We start from the raw sequence: 19,980 nt of genomic DNA on the forward strand, positions 1-19,980 counted from the left end.
CTTTTTTTTTTTTTTTTGGTTGCGCCAGGTCTTAGTTGCAGCAGGTGGTCTCCTTAGTTGCGGCTGGAGGGCTCCTTAGTTGTGGCATGTGAACTCTTAGTTGCAGTATGTGGGATCTAGTTCCCCGACCAGATATCGAACCCGGGCCCCCTGCATTGGGAGTGCAGAGTCTTAACCACTGCGCCACCAAGGAAGTCCCTTCTGCCCATTTTTTGATTGGGTTGTTTTTGATATTGAGTTGTATGAGCTGTTTTGTATATTTTGGATATTCACCCCTTGTCAGTCACATTGTTTGCAAGTATTTTCTCCCATTCTGTAGGTTGCCTTTTCATTTTGTTGATGGTTTAAAATCTGTGCCGCTTTTTAGAATTTACAATTCCATGCCTAAATTTTCAAGCTTGGTTTTTACTTCCTTGAAAGCAGTGAGCACAGCTGTGTTACGGTCTGCTATTTCTCAGGACTTTGTGGGTCTGTTTCTTTGTGTGTTGGGTCCTCTGGTTCTCGTTTCTGGTATCTTATTTCCTTGTGCTGCTGGTTTTGTTTGACTCGATGCTGCACATCATTATTTAGGGCCTCAGGTGACATCTTACTTGCTGCTGGCTGACAGGCACACGTGGATCATATTAGTCCACAATCCGCCTTGAGATTCCTGGAGCACCTGCGTGACGGGAAGCAGAGGGCGGGCTGGCTCCTGCTTCACCTTTCCTCTGAGGACGGAGGCCCAGCCTGCGGTGGACCCTGAGCTGTTGCTGGTCTCCCTAGTCTCGTGAGCCTGTGACACAGCTGCTCTGGTTACAGCCATTTCTTCTGCGTCAGCCTGCTCTTAGGGCGAAAGCTGTTCTGAGTGGTGGGCTTATCCCTCGGGATTTTCCTTGTGTCCTGAGCTTGGTCTGACAAGTCCTCACTTCCTTGTTGCCTGTCTGATGCTCTAGGAAGGTGCCTTTCACATTTAGTCCATTTTGTACGTTGACTCTGGAGAGTGGATTGGTGGTACCTGCCTGGTTCTCTCCTCCTTGACGCGGAGCCGTCTGCCCACCTGTTTTTGCCGCTGGCACGGCTACCTCACGGATTTCCAGACCTAACTCCTGGTCATCTGTAACCACCCACCCTCTGCTCACAAATGGGTCACCATCGTTTGCCAGCAGTAATCGCCGTCATTCGGGGGGCAAGTTCTCTCCTCCCCCTCCCTCCCCCGGGCTGCCGTCCCCGCCCATCTGGGGCCAGGCCTGACACTCCGGTGGCCCCTGCTCCACTGCGTTTCCGCTGTGACCCCCCCCCCCACACACACACACGCTCTGGACGCACGGCCGGCTCCTGCAGCGCCCTGTATCCTCCCCCCGCACCCCATCGCAGCCTCCTTCACAAAGGGCCCTTCGCAGACCCGGATCTCCTCTCACTTTGTTCTCCTCCATCCTCCCCTCTCCTCCCAGCTTCTGGGCCTCCAGGCCTTCCTCTCCTCCCAGCTCCCATCACACGAGCCCAGAGGACCAGTCAGGAGGGAGACAAGGGGGCCCAGGCCCGGCTTGAACGAGGAGGGAGCATGCGTGTGGCTGGTGGAGCCGTGAGCTCAGACATAGAGACGCAGAGGGTGAGGGTGGGAGCCCCCAGAGCTCGCCTAGGCTTGGGGCCAAGAAGAGGGGCTCATCGAGTGCCAGGCCTGACCGGAGGCCAAGGAGTGGGCAGGGTGAGGTGGACAGGGCACAGGCCCGGAGTCCTGGGGTGAAGCCACGGTGTTTAGCCTCCTGCACCCCGGTTTCTTCGTGTGAAAATGACACACGCCTCCAAAGGTCGCTGTAAAAATGGAACCCGGCTCCGTATCTGAACCCGAGGCAAGGGCTACAAGGGCAGAGTTGGGGTCAGGCTGCCTGGCTAGGATCCGGCTGGGTCGCTGACTGACCAGCTGGGCCCTTGGTGAGTTCCTGAGCGCGAGCGCCTGGGGTTCCCACCCGGGACAGGGGCATGCCGGTGCCTGCGGGCAGGGCGGCCTGGGTCCGGGCACGGGTTCAGGCCGTGCCCCGGACTGAACGGCCTCGGTGCCCCAGCTCGGGGCTGGGTGGGGGGGCCGGCGGTGCGGCCACGGGTGTGCCCTCCCCACAGTGCTGCCAGACCCTGCTCTCCCACCGCGTGGACCCCGCCCTGCGGGACGAGGACGGCTACACGGCCGCAGACCTGGCGGAGTACCACGGCCACCGCGACTGCGCCCAGTACCTCCGCGACAGCACCCGGCCGGTAAGCTTCGCGGTCCCGCCCCCCACCCCCCACCCCGGGCCGGGTGACAGACCCCTGCCGCGCTGACGGCCGGGTAGCTGGGGAGCCATCTGCGTACGCAGTGTCATTGTCACGTGAAAGGGCCTGGCCGCGCCTGAGCCGGTGCTGGGACCAGGGCTGCGACCGGGGCCGTGACAGCCGGGACCAGTGCTGGGCTGTGGCTGGACCTCGGCCGAGGTCTGCCCTCCACCTGGGCCGCAGTAACCACACTTAGGACCTGGGATCCATGCTTCCGGCCAGGGCTGCTGTTGGGTGACGTTGTGTCAGGCTGAAGACACCCCGGGGGTGGGAGCAGGGCCCTGGGCCCTGGGTGAGGTGACCCAGTGAGGTGGGCCAGCCCCATGCAGCCCAGAAGGGGAGAGTCTCGTCCCGCCCTCCCACCTGGGCACGTGACCTTGCCGGGCCTCGGTCCGCAAGGGCAAGGGCCTCGTGGGTCCCAGCCCCCAGCACGTGACGGGCCACGCGTGTGTGCCGAATGAGTGGAGCAGTGGACAGGCGGGTGAGCGAGTGGACAGGTGAGGGTGCCCGGGCGGGTGTGCGGTGGGGAAGCGTAGGGCCAGCGCCCTCCCGCCCGGCCTCCACCCCTGACTCCAGGCCCCGGGCGGCGAATACAGATCGTGCCGCAGTTTTCTGTAGCGGCCGCCCCTTCGGAAGGCATCCCTGGGATCGCCTGGCCCTGCCTTCAGGTGAGAGCACCAAGGCCCAGAGGGGCTGCCGTGCCTCCTTTTCCCTCGGGGCGCCCCCCGGAGCATCCGTGACCAGCTGAGGCTGAGCTGCCGGCCCCGGCCCCGGGCCAGTGGCCTGGTCCTCACCCGACCACCACTGAGAGCCTCTTGTCTCCACTGCCTGAAAGCCACACCCAGGAGGCCTTGGGTCAAAGGCCAGGGGTGCTTCGGGGCACACGAGTTGGGAGTCCTGGTTTGTCCTGGTGTCGTGGTTTCAGAAACAGGACTATACTCACTGCTTGAAGTAATCGATGTGCTGATTATTCACTAACCCTTCGATTGGCTATCGTATGATAAGGGTTGTCTTTCTGGCTTGGGTTCCAGAAGTTGCGGGAACTCAGTGGGTTCCTGGTGTAGTGGACAGAGCTCTGCAGTCCAGCGGCCAGGGATGCCCTGGCCGCCTGGGCCCCCAGCCTCCGTGTGGGCCCTGGGGCCGGCCTGGGGGGGGGGTGGGCAGCTGCTCGGCTGCCAGGGAGCAGGTGCCGCCGGGCCTCTGGCCGGGGTCCCCTGCTTGTCCCCAGCCCACACGGCGGTGCCCGCGGCTGAGCCTTCTGTCCAAGCAGGGTCTCTGCCCCCTGCTCTCCATCCCCAGGTCCTGGCACATCTGCCAGCCCCTCCTGGCCACTGTGCCCAGCTCTCCTAGGGGGGTGGAGGCTCTGGGCGCTCTCCTGAGCCCCCAGGGTTTTGGGGACCAGCTCATGTCAGGCTTCCTGTGGTTTCGCCTGGTCCTGGTGGCCTCCTTGGTGTCGCCACAGGATACAAGGCAGCATCCCCTCCGCTCAGGACTCCCCAAGCCGGGCTGGCCTGTCTGTGTAGCCTCCCCTCCCGGCCTTCCGGCCCGCGGTGTCCAGCCCGTCCACGTGCCCTGCCTGCGGTGGTGGAGAGCGGGCAGGCTGGGCCACCTCCCTGAGATCCACTGCTCCCCGCCAGCCCCCACCTCACCGGCAGTCCCGGCCCCGCAGACGGCAGGCTGTCAGCTGCGCGCCTGATGCAGTATTGATGGAAACACGATATCCAGAGGTCGCCCGCATGGCCTCTCCCTGTGTCGGGCTCAGAGGAGGTGCTGAAAGTCATCTTTTTCCTCTCCACACGGCTGCCTGCCTCTGCCCCCAGGGAGCCGTGGGTCCCAAGAGAGGCAGCCTTGGGGGGCACGGCTGGACGGGGAACGGAGACCTGCCCTGTGGGAGGCGCCCCCTTCCTAGGAGGCTTCGCAGTGCCTGGGTTCACCCGCTGCCCATTGCGGGGCCTCTGCGAGGCGCGGGAAGGCCAGGCCCTGCCTCGACCACACCACCTCGACCTTGACCAAGCCTTGCCACACCCTGGGCCTGGGTACCCCTCTGCACAGTGAGGGCTTGGGCCTCTCTGACCCCCAAGGAGTGGGCCGGGCAGCTGGGCTCCTGGCTGCAGGGCCGGGTTAGAGTGAGACGCTGGACGGCAGCAACAGTGAGGAGTAGCGGCCCAGGAGGGGGAGCCTAGCCCTTCAGCTTGCCCCCAGCCCGGCACTCAGCGCTCACCAGAGCTGGAGTGAGTCTTCCCGGCCGGGTGGCACCCCAGTTCTGAGCGTCTGTGAGCCTCGATGTTCTCACCTGTGTAATGTAACTAGGAGGCTTGCTGGCCGGTAGACGTGTGCCGTGGGCACACGGCGGGTGCTAATTTCCCTCCCCTGGTCCAGAAGGGCCCTAGGACCCCTTCCTTCTACAGATGGGGAAACTGAGGCCCAGGGAGGGCAAGGGACTCCCCTGAGCAGTCTCCTCCCCCAGGGAGGGGCGGGGCCTGGCCGTGCAGCCAGTAACCGAATCTCAGCCGTCGCCCATCTGCGGGGTCATGATTTTCTCGGCCCGGGTGGCATTACAGGCCTGTAACCCGGCTCGCCACAGCTGTCCTCGATATATAATGCATGGCAGGCGTGGCGCTGCTCAAATCTCATCAAAAACACAGAAAAGGAGACACCGGGCCGTGGGAAGGGCACCAGCCCAGGGCCAGCTGACCGCCAACCTTAGGGCAACAGCCCCCTTTGGGGGCAGCACACGCCCAGCTGTCAGAATCCCAAACGTCGGGACCCAACATCTGCCACTCCCTCGGGTCCGCGTAGATTCGGTTAGTGTCCAGGGCCTGAATGAGGGACACGGGGATGTGGATACTCCTGTCACCTGGGAAACACCACAGCCGACCCCCGTCCCCACTGAAATTCAGAGATCATCAAGACACCGTGCTAAGAACAGCAAAGAGGTCTGAGTGCCACGTGTGCCAGGCCCTGCCGGGGGCTCTCAGTAACCCCTCCTCTTCCCAGCAAAGGCAGAGAAACTCAGGCCTGGGGGACGCTGAGTGACTCCGCCAGGCTTCTCCTTGGTGAGGGTTGGAGCAGACTCCAGCCTCAGGGACCAGGTGGCATGAGGTCTCCCAGGCTGTGGGTACTGTACTGGCGCCAAGTCCATCCCCCTGGGCCCTGGACCAACTTCCTGCCTCTTCCATCTTCCCCGGAATGACAGGGCCCCAGCCACCCCAGCTGAGCCCTTCACTCTGCAGGGACTGGGAAGCCCTTGCCCCTCAACCCCAGAGCAGCTTCAATTGCGGGGAGGGGCTGCGGGCTCCCAGGCAGGGGCAGGGAGCAGGGGAGACTGCGGCAGCCTCACAGCCCTGTCCTGGTTGTGCAGGGGCCCGGGGCCCACCTGGGACTCAGCCCTGCTCTGCCCATCAGACTGTCAGCGCCAGCCGTGGGGTCTGGGGTCTGACTCGACCCTGCATAAAGTTCCTAGGCCAACTGGCTCCTGCCTTGCGGACGCTGGAAGAAGACAGGGGATTCCTAGGTCGGAGACACACGGCAGGGAGAAAGCGTCGTGTTTGGTCGGATCCCCTCCCGCCTCCAAGTCCCAGTGTGACCGATATGGGCCCAGACGGCTGCTGCGCACACTTGGGTCACAGGCGGGACCCCTGAGCCTGGGAAGGCCTGTGTTCTGTAGCAGTCGGCAGCCTGCTCTTCCTTTTGGGTCCCTCCCGTGCAAAGGCAGCCCAGAGGAAGAGCTGGGTGAAGCGCGGCCAGGGCTTTGCATCCTCGGTAGGGGCGCAAGGGACCCCACCCGCCTGCCTCTTCCTCCACTGCTGATGCCCCTGGACGAAAGGAGCAGCGGTTCGAGGGGCTCTCAGTCCTGGAAGGAGCAAAGAGGGGGGTCTCAAGTAAGATTCTGGTCTAGCTCTGCCCCGTCCCAGCTGTGGGCCCTTGAGAAAGCCCCTTGCCTCTCTGAGTCTCGGTTTCCCCATCTGTGCCTGGAGGGCTGTACTGCAGGAGTCATCTGGGTGGTCCCTTCTTGCGTGACCAGGGATCTCAGGTCTCCCCCACCTCTCCCGAGGGTCCGCTCCCCCGGCCCCTGTGCTGCGGAGGGTTAAGGCACAGTGGTAAGGGATCCCACACCCAGCCCAAGCCCGCCGGGCCACCTGACACCTCAGCCTTCAAATATTAATGCGACACCTCCAGCTCCTGGGGGCGGCAGCTGCGACAGCCCCCGACAGTCCAGGACAGCCAACAGCTTCCTGTGCTCACAGCCCAGCACCTGCTTCTGAAGGTCCTCCCGGCTGGGGCCTGGCAGACACTCCCTGCAGAGCCCTGTCGGACCAGGGCTCCTGGGCTCTCGGCACAGATACCTGCAGAGAGTGAGGTATGAGGTGCAGGGTGGTGGCAGATAAGGGGTCGGGCTGTGTCCCCTCCCCGTGGCTCCGCCTGGCCGAGGGTCCTGGATGGGAATGCGACTGAGGGGCCCGAGGCAGTGGCTGCAGAGCCCGGGATTCTTCTGACGGGAATCCCCCAGGCTGGGGAGGCCACCTAACGCCTGTGCCTCCTTGCCCGCGGGAGGGACAGGGCCCACCTACAGGTGAGCCAGGGGACACTCAGCGTGGCCGGGGGACTTGGCCCTGCAGCTCCAGCTACATCACGTGCAGGGCTCAGTGCAAAATGAAAACGTGGACTTCTTGTTAACAACTGATTAAGAATTTCAAGACAGAGACTGGAGAACCTTCAACAGAGCTGCAGCAGAGCCACCCATGCGTGACACCGGCGCCAAACCACGTGTCCCGCCTGGGGGCGGCGGGCTGGAACCAGCCCCTCTGCCCCGCCTGGCAGCCCTGAGGCCACCTTCTGCTGCAGCTACCCACTGGAGGGAGCGGGGCGAGGCACTTTGGTCTGACAGCCAGTGGTGGGTGCCCAGAGAGACCGCCGTGAGTGGCCCTCCCTGCTGGGGACCCGAGCTGGGGTGGCCGTGTGCTCTCAGCCGGGAGCCACGTCCTCTGAAAGACGGCCGGCCAGCCTTCTGACGTTCAGCTTTAAACCAAAAGGCAGCAAGCCCGGCTCTGGAGTCCTTGGAGGACAGCTCAGCGTCCTCCCGGAGAACTTCTCTGCCGCCTGGGGAGGGACGCACCACCTGCGGCCTCACAGCAGCCTGCGTGCTCCAGTCTCGACTCTTGGCTCCTGTTGGTCAGATGCAAAAGCTGAGACCTTGCAGGCCTCAGCTGGGGGGATGCAGGGGGCAGTGGCACCTCCAGGTCGAGGATTCTTTCCGGCTGCCCACCAGTCAGCGCTTGGGGGCAGGGGAGATGGTCAAGGCCAGGTCTGTGCCTCGCCCCAGACCCAGGGCAGACATGGGGTTGAAATGCGGGTGCCCCTGCAGCCACAGACTGGGGCTGATGGATCTCCCTGACCCCAGGCTGCCGGGGACCAATGTTGGTGGTCTCTGTCTCTGGGTGGCCCTTGGGAGAGCGGCCTAGACACTGCATGGTGGGTCCTGGGCACAGCGCCTCTGCTCTGAAGCGCGGTCGCACGGCCGCACTGTTTACGGGGCTGAGAAGAGTTGCAAGTTCGTTGTGGTTTCCCCTATGCCCAGGGCTGAGAGAGGGGGCAGGTCCAGGCAGTGTGTCTCAGCACAGTCAGGGGACAGTCAGGGAGGGTGTGTGTGTACAAGTGTGCACGTGTCTCTTGTAAGGCCAAGGAGTGGTGAGTGAGCACGAGGGGGACACCAGACCCTGACCCAGAGCCCAGAGCCGCTGAGTTAAGCTGCCTCCACAGGGAGCCAGGCCTTGAGATGAGGGGTTCACCTAGGGGTGGCAACTCTCAGACAAGTGCGTGGGTATGTTTGGGGAGCGCTGCTCACCAGTGTGGAGGGGTGGACAGAACCTCTAGGGGCGCTGCCCCTCACTCCCGCAAACTTACCTCTCCGAGCTCCCTTCAGATGCACAGCCCCAGCCCCAGGGAGACCGGGCCAGGGCTAGCCTGCTGGATGCCTCCCACCCCAACCTGGGCCTCCCAGTGACCAGGCCTGTCTGCCCCCAGGTGCCACTCCTGATGGCGCCCCCACCGCCGCCGCCGTTCCCCCCTCCTCCGCTGTCGGCTGCAAGGCACTCCCTGGAGGATGGAAGAAGAGGGGGCCCAGGTGTCGGGGATCCCGCTGGTGCGTACACGTCTCCTGGGAGGGCTGGCCTGGGCTGTGCGTGCTGGGAGTGGGCCTTTCTGGCCTCACCTCCGAGGTCCTTCGAAGGGGCCGGGGGGAGGTGGGGAGCAGAAGCTTCGGCAGCAGGGCACGCAGGACACTGAGGACTGGGCCAGGGCCACCCCTTCCCGTGAGCCAGCACCCCCGCTCTTCCAGGATTCCTTTATTGTCCTGTTGCCTTTTTCAAGTGAGGACAAACTCCATAACCACAATTAAACAGCCTCCTGCCCAGCCCTCGAGCGTCTCTCTGTGAGCCCTGAAGCCCTCGCGGCCTGACTCTCCTGCCGCTGAGATCTCGGGCAGCCTCCTCCCTTCTCTGGGCCTCAGCCTGTGCAGAGGGAAATCAGACGCTGTGTCTGAAGGGGCCTCCGAGTCCGCTGCTGTTCCCTGAGATTCCAGCAGGGGGCGGGGGAGTGGTCACCACCCGTTAGGGAACCGTGACAGCACTTATGAAAATGAAACGGCAATGGAATAGCATGAAGAATGTCAGCAGGCCCCATGTGCAGGGAAGGTCAGCGTGCTTCATGGAATGGGCTGTAGTTATACAGTCACACGTAGGGGTGCGTGCGTGTGCGTGTGCGTGTGTGCGTGCGTGCGTGTGTGTGCATGCGTGTGTGCGTGCGTGTGTGTTTAGTGGAGGGAAGAGCGGTGAAAGGATAGGTTTGTGGTCTGATGGGGCTGCATTAGATGCCCAGACCACGGAACCCTATGCCCTTTCTAGCTCCTTCTAGGCTACAGGAGAGGCTGGGGAGGGGGGGACGGGCCATGGGATGGGATGAGGTGGGTGGAATGCAGGCCCCCCAACCGGCAGGGCTTGGAGGGGGCTCCAAGGACACCTCTGGAAGGCCAGGGATGAATGAGTTTGCCCAGGTCCCAGGGCACTTGGCAGGGAGCTGCTTGGGCCTTTGGCTCCAAGTCCAGTCGTCCTTCAGGAAGGCCGGTCCTGCCCCAGGTCCCGGGTCCTCTGCTCCCCATCCCCCGACCTCTCTGACTCCAGCTGCCCCTTCCTTCCAGTGGCAGCGTCTCTCAGCCCAGCCTGGCCCGGCCAGCCTGACCAGCCTCTTCCGAGGGAGCACGTGACCCGCACAGCACCCCTGAGGGTCACCACCGGTGCCACAGCCGTCCCTATGGTGAGAACCCCCGCCGTATCCCGTCTCCCAAGACACCCCAGCCAAAGCCCGGCTGACTTCTCACCGTGTTCTCCTATGTGGGCCCCAGCCAGGTCACTCCTGGGGCAGCCAGGCCCTTTCCTCCAGGAGGCCCCTGGGGTGACTGGCTGGCATCTGAGGAGATGGAGATTCCAAGGCCAGAAGCAACCTGTCTCCCCATCATAGTAGACGAGGGAAACTTCTCTGATTCCAGGGGGTTCCAGTGGCCCAAGCCCCTTATCCTGACAGATGCTGCTGTCACGGTACAGGGAAGCATCAGTCCATGGGAAGGGTGGGCCTGCGCCCACTGCTCTCCTCCTCGGGGGGCTCCCAGCGGCCCACTCCTTCTCTTTCTAGGCACCAGCCCCTTTTAAATCCAGCCACCCTTTCCCTGAATGGGTCTTGGGAACTCTCAGCCCCTGAGATGCTCTTTTTGAGTTTGGGAAGTGCTGCATTGTGCTGCCCCCTTGTAGAGTTACAGTGCACACAGCACATTAAAGGCTCTGACAAGTCCTGCAGTCCAGAATTGGCCACCAAACTTGTCTATGCAACTGTTCCCCAAACGAGTTTGCTCATCCACATGGCGTGCCCTGGGTGGTATCTCTGATTGCCTCTCTCATCCAGCAAGCCTCCCAACACGTGCCTGGGTCCCACAGGGCACAGCGGGGTCCCTGCCCTCAGAAGACTCACACTTAGACAGGCTGGGGGTGCTGTCAGTGGTCAGCTCCCCTGCCCTACCTGGTCAGCCTCCACCGCCCCTCCTCCCTCAGCTGCGCTTGCCCAGGGCGGTCCTCCCCTCCGCTCCCTCCCGGACCAGAGGACCATAGGGGCCTTGAACGACCTGCCTGTCCACACAGGTGACGGAGACGGCAGCGGGGGCCGCCCCGGACAGCCTGGTCGCGCTGCAGCTGGATGGGCTGCCCGCGGGCGACCTCGACGGGCTGGTGCCCACGCGGGATGAGCGCGGCCGGCCCATCCCCGAGTGGAAGCGGCAGGTGATGGTGCGGAAGCTGCAGGCTCGCCTGGGCGCAGCTCCAGCGCCAGAGGTCCAGGTGGGGCCCGGCGGGGACGAGGGTGGGGGCGGGGCCTGAAAGGGGGCGGGGCCCGGCTTGGAGGGCAGGGCCGGATGGGGTGAGGGGCGTGGCGTTGTGGGAGGTGGGCGGGGCCCGGGTGGGACCAGAGCGTAGAGGGCGGAGGCGGGAGCAGGAGGCTTTGTACTGGCTGGTGGACGTGGAAGGTGGGGTCCCTGAGCACACACCTCGAGTCCTGAGACCCGGAACGCCACTGCGTGTCCCTCTGTGGCCTCAGCTTCCTCTTCTGCCAGACCATGAAGCTGAACCAGATCAGAGGGCTGTGTCCCTTCACCTGTAACCCTTCATCTCTAATGATGTGGTCCCCACATGTTCTTGGATCTAACGATTGTATCCCGTGGCCACCGTGTGCCAAGCTCTGTTCTCAGCAGTGAAAGAGACCAGCCCCGCCCCCTGGCGCTTATATTCCAGCAGGGAAGGCGGGGTGACTGGGCAACTGCGCTGAGGGTGGTTCCAAGTGCTAAGGAGAGAAGCGAAGCAGTGAAAAGGGGAGGGGGCTCTTCTGCCCGGGTGGTCAGGGGCAGCCTCTCTGGGGAGTGGCCTTGAGCAGGGGCCAGAAGCAAGTGAGAGGGGAGCCCTATGGGAATGTGGGACAAGTGATTGGGAGCAGAGGGAACAGCAAGTGCAAAGGTCCTGAGGCACGGATGGGCTGGCCCAAGGGTGGGCAGAGGTGAGGTCGGAGAGGGGTCAGGCAGATATCACCTTGGCGGAACCGTTGAGAATCTGAGCAGGGAAGGGCTGTGATCTGACTTGGATTTCAACAGGCTCCCTCTGGCTACCATGTGGACCGTTGTTGTAGAGTCTTATCCTGGAGGGATGCAATTTTGTCTGAATGATGTATTCTGCACCCTTGGTCTAGAGCTGCCTGTCAATACAATAATGCCAGCCATATGTGGCTATTTAAATGAATTCAAATGAAATAAAAATAACCCCCCTGCCCCTCAGCTGCATTAGCCACATTTCACTTCCGTAGCCCCAGGTGGCTAATGGCCACTGCAGGTTTCGGCATGCCATCCCCTCATCTCAGAAGTGTTGGGTGGCGCTGGTCGAATGGCCCAGCCTGTCCTCGAAGTCTGCGATGGACACCCATGGGGTTGAGGGTGGAGCCAGGCAGGGGTGGGTGGGGCCTCCTGCCACAGCCGGGAAGCCCTTTGGAATCTGACCCTGGGGCAGGGCCAAGGGTATGTGGAAGAACTCCGGGAAACAGGAAGGACAGACTGAAGGGGGAAGGGATTGGCCCAGTCACAGCCTGGCCGTAGGCTGCGAGTTCCCGTGCCCGACCCTTGTGGGCCGGACACTGCCCAGGACAGCAGCTCCCCCCCACCCCTGCAGCACCTGCTCCCCTCCCCGGGCCTCCTGGGACAAGGAATCAGAACTTACTTGTGCAGAGTGCCACCTGGCACCAGACAATCCCGGGCCTCTTGGCAACCAGGTGGCAACTCGGTCCCCTCACCTGTGAAATGGGGCAGATGCAGGGCCTCCATCAGGGGTCTTGGAGAAGTAATCAGGTGGGCACAGAGCTGCACCCAGAGGGAACCTGGCTCGGAGTCTCTCTGTGTCGGTCTCCCCCGCAAACTGTGAGCGCTGGGGGCACAGCTGTATCCTGGTGCCAGGGGAAGCCCCGAGGGGTGGTGTTTTGGGTGAAGTTGGCCACGTGCTGCAAGAACGGAGAGCAGAGCTGTTGAGGCCGCCCATCCTTAGGGCTGCCGTCCAACCGCAGAAGACTCTGTGGAGGGATTGGGGGGCTCTGAGGAGAGAGAGTCTTTGAAATCAACATTGAGGAGTTGAGGAGGACATGCGGGTGGCAGAGCAGAGGCACCCTTACCCCTTCTGAGGGGAAGACTGGGCCCTCCAGGGTGGGTGACTGCCCTGACCCTCAGACTCGGGAACGGGGCTGGCCGCTCACCTCGTTTGCCCTCAGAGTCCAGGCAGTGGCCAGCGGGTGTCCAGGGGCTGGGCTGGGGTTCCCAGGGGAGCTTGTGTCCAGCAGGAACTCGCCATGTGGGCTGTGACCCCGCTGAGCTGCCCTCCCTGTGCCCAGGACGACGGCGGGAGCACGGGCGCCACAGAGCAGGCGGCCTGGCGGTACTCGCAGACTCACCAGGCCATCCTGGGCCCCTTCGGGGAGCTGCTGACCGAGGACGACCTGGTGTACCTGGAGAAGCAGATCGCAGACCTGCAGCTGCGGCGCCGCTGCCAGGAGTACGAGAGCGAGCTGGGCCGGCTGGCGGCCGAGCTGCAGGCCCTGCTGCCTGCGCCCCTGGTCAGCATCACTGTCAACAGCCACTTCCTGCCCCGCGCGCCCGGGCTGGAGGGCGAGGAGGGCCCCAGCCCCGAGGTCGAGCCCGAGGGCTCCGCGGGGCCTTCGCAGGCCACGCCCGGCGCGCAGCCCCTGCCCTTCTGGTGCAGCCACGTCTCCCGGCTGGTGCGCAGCTTGTCGCTGCTGCTGAAGGGCGTGAACGGGCTGGTGCCAGGCGAGGAGAGGCCCCCATTGGAGGCCCCCAGGGAGGCCCCAGCCAGCCCTCCGAGGAGCGAGGTCCAGCGCGAGATCCAGGAGTGTGGGGTGTCGGTGCGGACACTTCGTGGCAACTTCGAGTCGGCCCCCGGCCGGCCCTGCACCCCGAGCCCTGGCCCCTGTGAGCTGGGGCCCCAGCCGGGGCCGTGCCTGAGAGGCTGCTGGCCCTCCCCCTTGCAGCCCCGCGGCGGCCCGATCGCAGGGGAGCCGGGGCCGGGCGACGCGGAGGAGGCCAGCGACTCGGGCATCAGCTGCGAGGAGGCCCCGTCGGAGGCGGGAGCCGTGCCTGGCCCCGACCTGGCCAGCCTTCGCAAGGAGCGCATCGTCATGCTCTTCCTCAGCCACTGGAAGAAGTCGGCCTACACGCCGGCCCTGAAGACGGTGGCCTGCAGGACCCTGGAGGCCCGGCGCGTGGAGCCGCGGCGGCGGGAGGCGGCCGGGGGCCCTCAGCTGCCCTCCCCGCCGTCCAGCGAGAGCCCACGGCTGGGCCACCTGTGGCAGCAGCGCAGCATCATCGCCCACCTGCTGGGCAACTGGAAGTCCATCCTGGCCCACGTGCCCGCCCGGCAGCTGCGGCGGCTGAGCCGGCAGCCCCACGGCCCCCTGTCCCCCGAGCAGTTCCTGCCCCACGTGGACGGGGCGCCGGTGCCCTACGGCAGCCTCACGCTGGACCTCTTCATGCTGGGCTACTTCCAGCTCCTGGAGTGCGACCTGTCGGCTGAGGAGCGCAAGATGCGCCACCTGCTCTGCTTCGAGGTCTTCGAGCACCTGGGCGCCCACGGCTGGGAGGCCGCGCGCGCCTTCCACAAGGCCGTGACGGACGAGGTGGCTGCCGGCCGCCGTGCCTGGACCGACGGCTTCGAGGACATCAAAGCCCGCTTTTTCGGCTCCAGCCGCAGTCACCCCTGGGGCGCAGAGCCCTGCCGCAAGTCGGGCCTGACCCCGCTCCGGCCCCTGCCCCATGCCGGCCCCAGCGGCGGCCCCGGGCCCGCGGCACAGAGGCTGGGGTCCGGCCCTCAGCGGGGCAGCTTCAACAGCGAGGACATCTGTGGCTACATCGACCGGAGCTTCGCCTTCTGGAAGGAGAAAGAAGCTGAGATGTTCAGCTTCGGGGAGTGAGATGGGCTGGCAGCCTGCCTTCCTACCAGCGGGGCTTCCGGTGTGGTTTTGGTCCTCTCCTCTTTTCCTTTCGCCCACCTGGTGGCCAGGTGAGCCTTGAGGGCAGGCCGGCGGATCCTCAGCGTGCTAGTTGCCACCCTCCAGGTCTGCCCCCTGGCGGGAATCAGCTTCAGAGCCCTTCTCACCGCTGGCCTGAAAGTCAGTCCCCCAGTCGGCCCCGAAGTTGTATGACTTACCATCTCGGCCCGCACCCTTCTGCCTGGTCTTCCTTCAGGCACCTGTGATTCCAGCCCGGGTTTCCCCTTGGTCCTCCTTCCAGAGTCGCCTGGGTGTCCCTTCTCTCAGTGCTTCTGGTGCCGGTGGCTCTGGTCGCGTCCTGAGCCTCTGTCTGCCCTCCTCGAGTCCTGCCTTGGTTCCTTCTGGTGACCTTGGGCCATGCCCCTTCCCCTCTTCTGTCCCCTTTCCCCACCTGTGAAGTGGCAGAGGAGCTGGGGGTCGGAGAGAACGGGATTCGACGGGCAAGAGACCAGACTCCCGAATTCTCCGGGTCAGGGAGGGAAACCAAGGGGCTTTAGGGGAGAGGTGTCTTGCAGCCGTGCCGTGGCCCCAGCAGGCAGTGTGCTGGGGAGAGGTTTCAGGAATCTCCTACGGGCCGCCGCCTCCCTGCAGACAGACCCGTTGGGATAGGGCTCTCTTGTGGTGTTCCTACGTGCCTGCAGAGCTTGGACGGCTCAGACACGATGTGGGATGGAACAGAGGGTCCTCCCAGCCAGCTGACTTGAGGCTGTCACAGGGAGGGATGATCAGGAAAATATAAAGTCGGAGCTGCCAGGGCCGGGCTCGGGGGCAGCGCTGGCAATGGCTCCACTCCAGACCCTCCTGCAGGGTGGACACCTGACGTGAGTTTGCTAAATAAAGATCCATTCCTGGCCGGCCTTCCCACCTGTGCCCGTAGAGAGCGAGGGCCCCACCTGGTGGGCACCAAGACCCAGTCCTCAGCTCAGCTCGGCCGAAACAGAGGCAGCATCCTTAGCCCCACAGAGCCTCTACCTCCTCATCTGTGAAATGGGGGTATGGCACTGACCGCCCATTCCCAGCGTCCTGGCGAGGGTGGACTGAGGTCCCGTATGAGGGGGTCTCTGTCCTGGGGTGACAGGGACACCAGCCTGTGTCAGTATTTTAAGGAGCAGGTTCTAATGAGCAGGGCACCAACCCTAGGCAGCTGGGAGCATCCCATATGCTGTTGCCGTCATGATGCCCTGGCGCTTAGACCCAAAACTCAACCCTTGGAGCTGGACAAGGGCTGGTCCACAGGGCGCTTCCGCTGCCCAGGTTGGCGGGGTGCAGGTCCAAGGGGGGTGGGGGGAGCCCGGGGGCCGGGGGTCAGAAGGTGCTGGGCGCTCCGATGTCTCTCTCCCTGTGGGCCTCCTGCAGGACACTGTTGTTCAGAGGAGGCCCGGAGCGGGGTGGGCGGCAGACACAGAGCGCAGTCCCAGAGGTCGCCTGCTGGCCAGGGCGCTCAGGACAGCACTGAGCGGGGGGCCAGCACGCCCACCTTAAGGCGTCCCTGCCTACTCACTATGGCCTTGGGCAAGTCCCTCCATGCCCTCACTTTCCCAGCTAAGAGACTGGACCAAGGCCAGCTGGGAGCAGCCCACAGTACCCTGGGGTCCATGAGGACCTGGGCTCAAGGTGAGTGGCAGGCAGGGGTTGAGGCGGGGGGCTCAGACCCAAGCTTGAGGCCTGGAAGGGAGGAGAGGACTTCTCTGCTTGGCGGTCACGGGGGACTCCCCAAATGCCTTTCTGCGGACACTCTGCTTCCTGGGGGTCCTTCTTATAAAAACACGGTGTCCTGGGAGCAGCCCCGGGGCTTCTGAGTCCCTTTGCCTGGGCTGATAAAGCTGGGTTTCTTTTTAAAGATATTCCAGGTGATCCTGATGCCCAGCAACCTGGGAACCCCTGGCCCACTAGCAACTCTCCTGTGGGAAGCAGGTGTCCCCTGCCGTAGGCGAGGGCTGGCCCCGGCAAGGCCGCACGTGCCGCTGTGAGGCCTGTTTGGTCCCTATAATCCTGCCATCCAGTTGTCAAAAGCTCACTGAGGACCCCGGAGCCACTACCTAGGGATCCGGAGGCTGTGAGGTGACCAGACACAAAGCAAGGTGCAAAAACAGGGGCTTCCAGAAGAGTTGGGAAAATACTGGAGAAAGGGAACCCCGTGTCTCTCCCCGGCTCATAAACATGTGCAGGACAAATATGAAGAAAAAGCTGTGTGGGAAAAATATGGGAATAGTGTAAGCTGTTCACATATCAATGCATAGATTTAGGCAAAGTCAAACTCTTTTTGAATGACTCTAAAGTTCTTTTGAAGCAAACCATGAACAAAGCGAGCTGTGGAGGCCAGCCTCCAAGAAGGCCTCCAGTAAGCCCACCTCCTGGAAGCACGTCTGCTGGAGTCCCTCCCACATTGTACCTCAGAATATGGCAGAAGCCACAGACAGCACCTCCAAGTAGGTTATGAAAGGCTCCCATCTTTGTTGCTGTCCTATCTCTGGGGGAAGCTGGCTGCCATGTTCGGAGCAGCCCTGTGGGGAGGTCCGTGTGGGCCCCCACCCAAGGCCAGCCTTCAGACAACTGCAGTCCGGCCAGCCCCTTGGAGCCATCTAAGGACAGATCCTGAGGCAGAACCACCCACTAAAGTGGTCCCAGAACCATGAAACTGTGTGAGATAATAAATGTTCATTGTTTTAAGACACTAGACTTTGGGGTCATTTGTTATGCAGTAATAGCTAACTAATACAACAGACTAGAAGATTTTAAATAGAAGAGTAACGAAGGGGCTTACATTTCAAATATGACGACATCATAATTACAAAGCAATAGTCCATCAAACAAGGTGGTTCTGACCCCAGAATATGGTCACTCAGATCAACAGACCAGAAGAGAGAAAGCTGAGATATTTCACACAGAAAACTTTGCCCTTGAGATAAAGGCACTGCAGCAAATCCGTGGGGGAAAGAAGGAATTATTAATAACAGTACAGAGAATGTTGGTAACTATTTGGGGGAAAAAATGTATGACCGAGGGGGTGGACGGGTCTGGTTGAGCAGGACTTCACGGCGTGAAGGCACTGGGCCAAGTGTAGGGGACAGTTTTACCTCCTGGTGGAGAAAGTGCCTCCGTCACCCAAGGTGACGACCCTCTTGTCCACACGTCGATGTAAACCTTGGGGATCTCACTCTCCAAATCTGTTCTGGGGGAGTAAACACAGAGGCGACACTGCACTAGTTATCACAGTCCAAAACGACACACGACTCACACGTCCCTTAATAGGAGTGACTGGGTGTCACTTCCACCTTCTTAAAGTGTGACACGTTCCCTTTATGATGAAATTAAAAATCGTATTTTCTTTTTATTTTTTTTTGATGTGGACCATTTTTTAAAGTCTTTATTGAATTTGTTACGATATCGCTTCTCTTCTATGTTTTGGTTTTTGTTTTGGTTTTTTTGGCCACGAGGCATGTGGGATCTTAGGTCCCCGACCAGGGATCGAACCCACACCCCCTGCCTTGGAAGGCGAAATCTTAACCACTGGACCTCCAGGGAAGTCCCCCAAATCATATTTTCAAAGACTAATCACATCAGAAATGCTCACGATAGAATATTGTGATAAAACAGGACACACACTGCAGTCATTCTAACGCCAGTGTGTTCATGGGGATTTCCTTCTACCAGTTTTCTTCTTTGTACTTTCCTGTGTTTTCTAAATTTCCCACAATGAACATGTGTTATTTTTATAATCATAAAAACAAACAAGCAGCGTATTTTTAAAAACTGCGCCACTCGGTAGCAATCTGATGATGAGGATATGTTGAGTCCCTGGTTTCGAGTTTCCCAAACTGACCTGTCATCCGAGGCGTTGGGTCCCCGAAGGGCCTCCTTTCTTGGCACACGAGGGGAGGCGGCTGCCTGTGAAGTGGCCTGTCATCAGAATCCCCTGTCCTCATTTCCTCCAGCCTGAGCCGGGAATGCCTTAACCCTCCTCGTTCTGCCTGCAAACACAGTGGGGCTGGGAGGCAAGACCAATAACTCTGTTCCCCCTCCAGCGCCTTCCCCAGGATGGCCCTGGACACAATGAGAGGTGGAGACATCCCTGAGGCCCCTGGGCATGAGGCTGATGCCCGAGGCTACGGGGAAAGTCCTGGGACTCTCTGGGGGCAGGGGGCAGGGCCTTGGGCTGGGCTGGGCTATGACTGGACTGGCCTGAACTGGGATATGACTGGGCTGGGCTGGGCTGGGCTGGGGAGGGAAGCACGGATTCAGGAAACCTGTGAGTGAGCAAAGTATGGAAGAATCTTGTGAACGTATAATCAACTAGGCAATCACTGCAGTATGTGTGTAACGACGGGGTCCTCATGTCATAAGAGCAGAGACTGTGGTGCCCAGCTCACAACCAGCGCCCCAGCAGGAAGCAGAGCCCTCTGTCTCGGACGCGAGGTGTCATGACACCCAGATACCCTTGGGAAATTACCAAATCTTGCCAGGAGTGAGACTGTCACCCTGGGACCCCCGGGCCTCTCTGCACCATAAGAGCATCAGGCCAGTTCCTAGTGGGTGTCAGGAGGCCTGTCAGCCTCGGCCCTACCTGACTCTCCCACGTTGCAACACGCCTAGAAAGTGTTTGCATTGGTAAGGCCCACGCGGGGACAGGAAGGAGGGGCTGACAGGTAGAGGCCCCACCTGGCCTCACCAGGCTGCAGGCTTCTGTCCTGTGTACCTGCAGGCCCTGGGCCGGGAAGCTTTCCTCTGACCGCTGGCATGAGAGACACCCTCGCAGCTCCTTGGGCTCAAGCCCAGACTCAGTCAGGGCCTGCGGCTCCAGAGCCCCAGCGAGACCCAGACGGCAGGGACTCCCCACTCCGGGGAGGCTGTGAGCCGCCGCTGCTGTATTTGTAGATGATCCCATTTCTTAGCCATCTTTGATGCTCACGACTAATGAAGACAGCAGGGCAGGGAGGCCAAGGCCACAATACGAGGGGACAGATGCTTGGGATCCCACGACCCTGTTACCAGCCTGGCGGGCACCTCTCTGGGCCCCTCCTTTACCACCGAGACTCCTCGCCACCAGGGACCCCAGGTTTCGAAAGTCTTTGCTGAGCAACCCAGATTTCTTCATGATGATAACTTTCCCCCGCTTGACGGAGAATAAGAGGCCATGTGGGCACCTGTCAATAACCACAGGGAAGCTGGTACCTGCTGGGCGCTCAGGACACCCAGGCCCTGAACTGGGGGCTCCGGGTGGCTCCTGAGTCCCCAGCTCAGGCTTCACCTGAGGGGGACCCTCTTGCAGATGAAGAAACAGAAGTGGGGGGAGCCGTGCCCCACCCCCCGCCGTCAGCCGAACACCACTGGGAGGGGGTGAGCCCAGACTCGCCCCTGCCCCGCGGTGCCTCCTGCCACCTGTCCTGTCTCAGGGGGTCACAGGAGGCTCCAGGCCAGTGTGGGCTTTCAGGGAGGACAGCCAGGGAAGAGCTGTCACCTCTCTCCTTCCCCCACTGGCCATCCTCCCTCCCTCCTCCCTCCCCACACTGACAGAGGCTAAAAATACCCTTCTGTCCCCACGTGGCCGCCCCGCCCAGCCCA

At 62.1% G+C, this 19,980-nt stretch overlaps 1 protein-coding gene across 1 annotated transcript in view; it reads left to right on the forward strand.

Moving 5' to 3' along the window:
* Window positions 1-15,682, forward strand: part of ESPNL (espin like) — a 28,686-nt gene extending 13,004 nt beyond the window's left edge. The window contains exons 5-9 of the mRNA XM_049712410.1: window positions 2,098-2,229; window positions 8,311-8,428; window positions 9,482-9,597; window positions 10,473-10,667; window positions 12,748-15,682. Coding sequence (XP_049568367.1) covers window positions 2,098-2,229; window positions 8,311-8,428; window positions 9,482-9,597; window positions 10,473-10,667; window positions 12,748-14,340 — 2,154 coding nt within the window. The 3' untranslated portion in view covers window positions 14,341-15,682. The remainder of the gene's footprint in view (window positions 1-2,097; window positions 2,230-8,310; window positions 8,429-9,481; window positions 9,598-10,472; window positions 10,668-12,747) is intronic.
* The last annotated feature ends 4,298 nt before the right edge of the window (window positions 15,683-19,980 follow it).

This window comes from Orcinus orca, chromosome 7 (genome assembly GCF_937001465.1).
Source record: "Orcinus orca chromosome 7, mOrcOrc1.1, whole genome shotgun sequence".
In the NCBI taxonomy this organism is placed as follows: Eukaryota; Metazoa; Chordata; class Mammalia; order Artiodactyla; family Delphinidae; genus Orcinus; species Orcinus orca.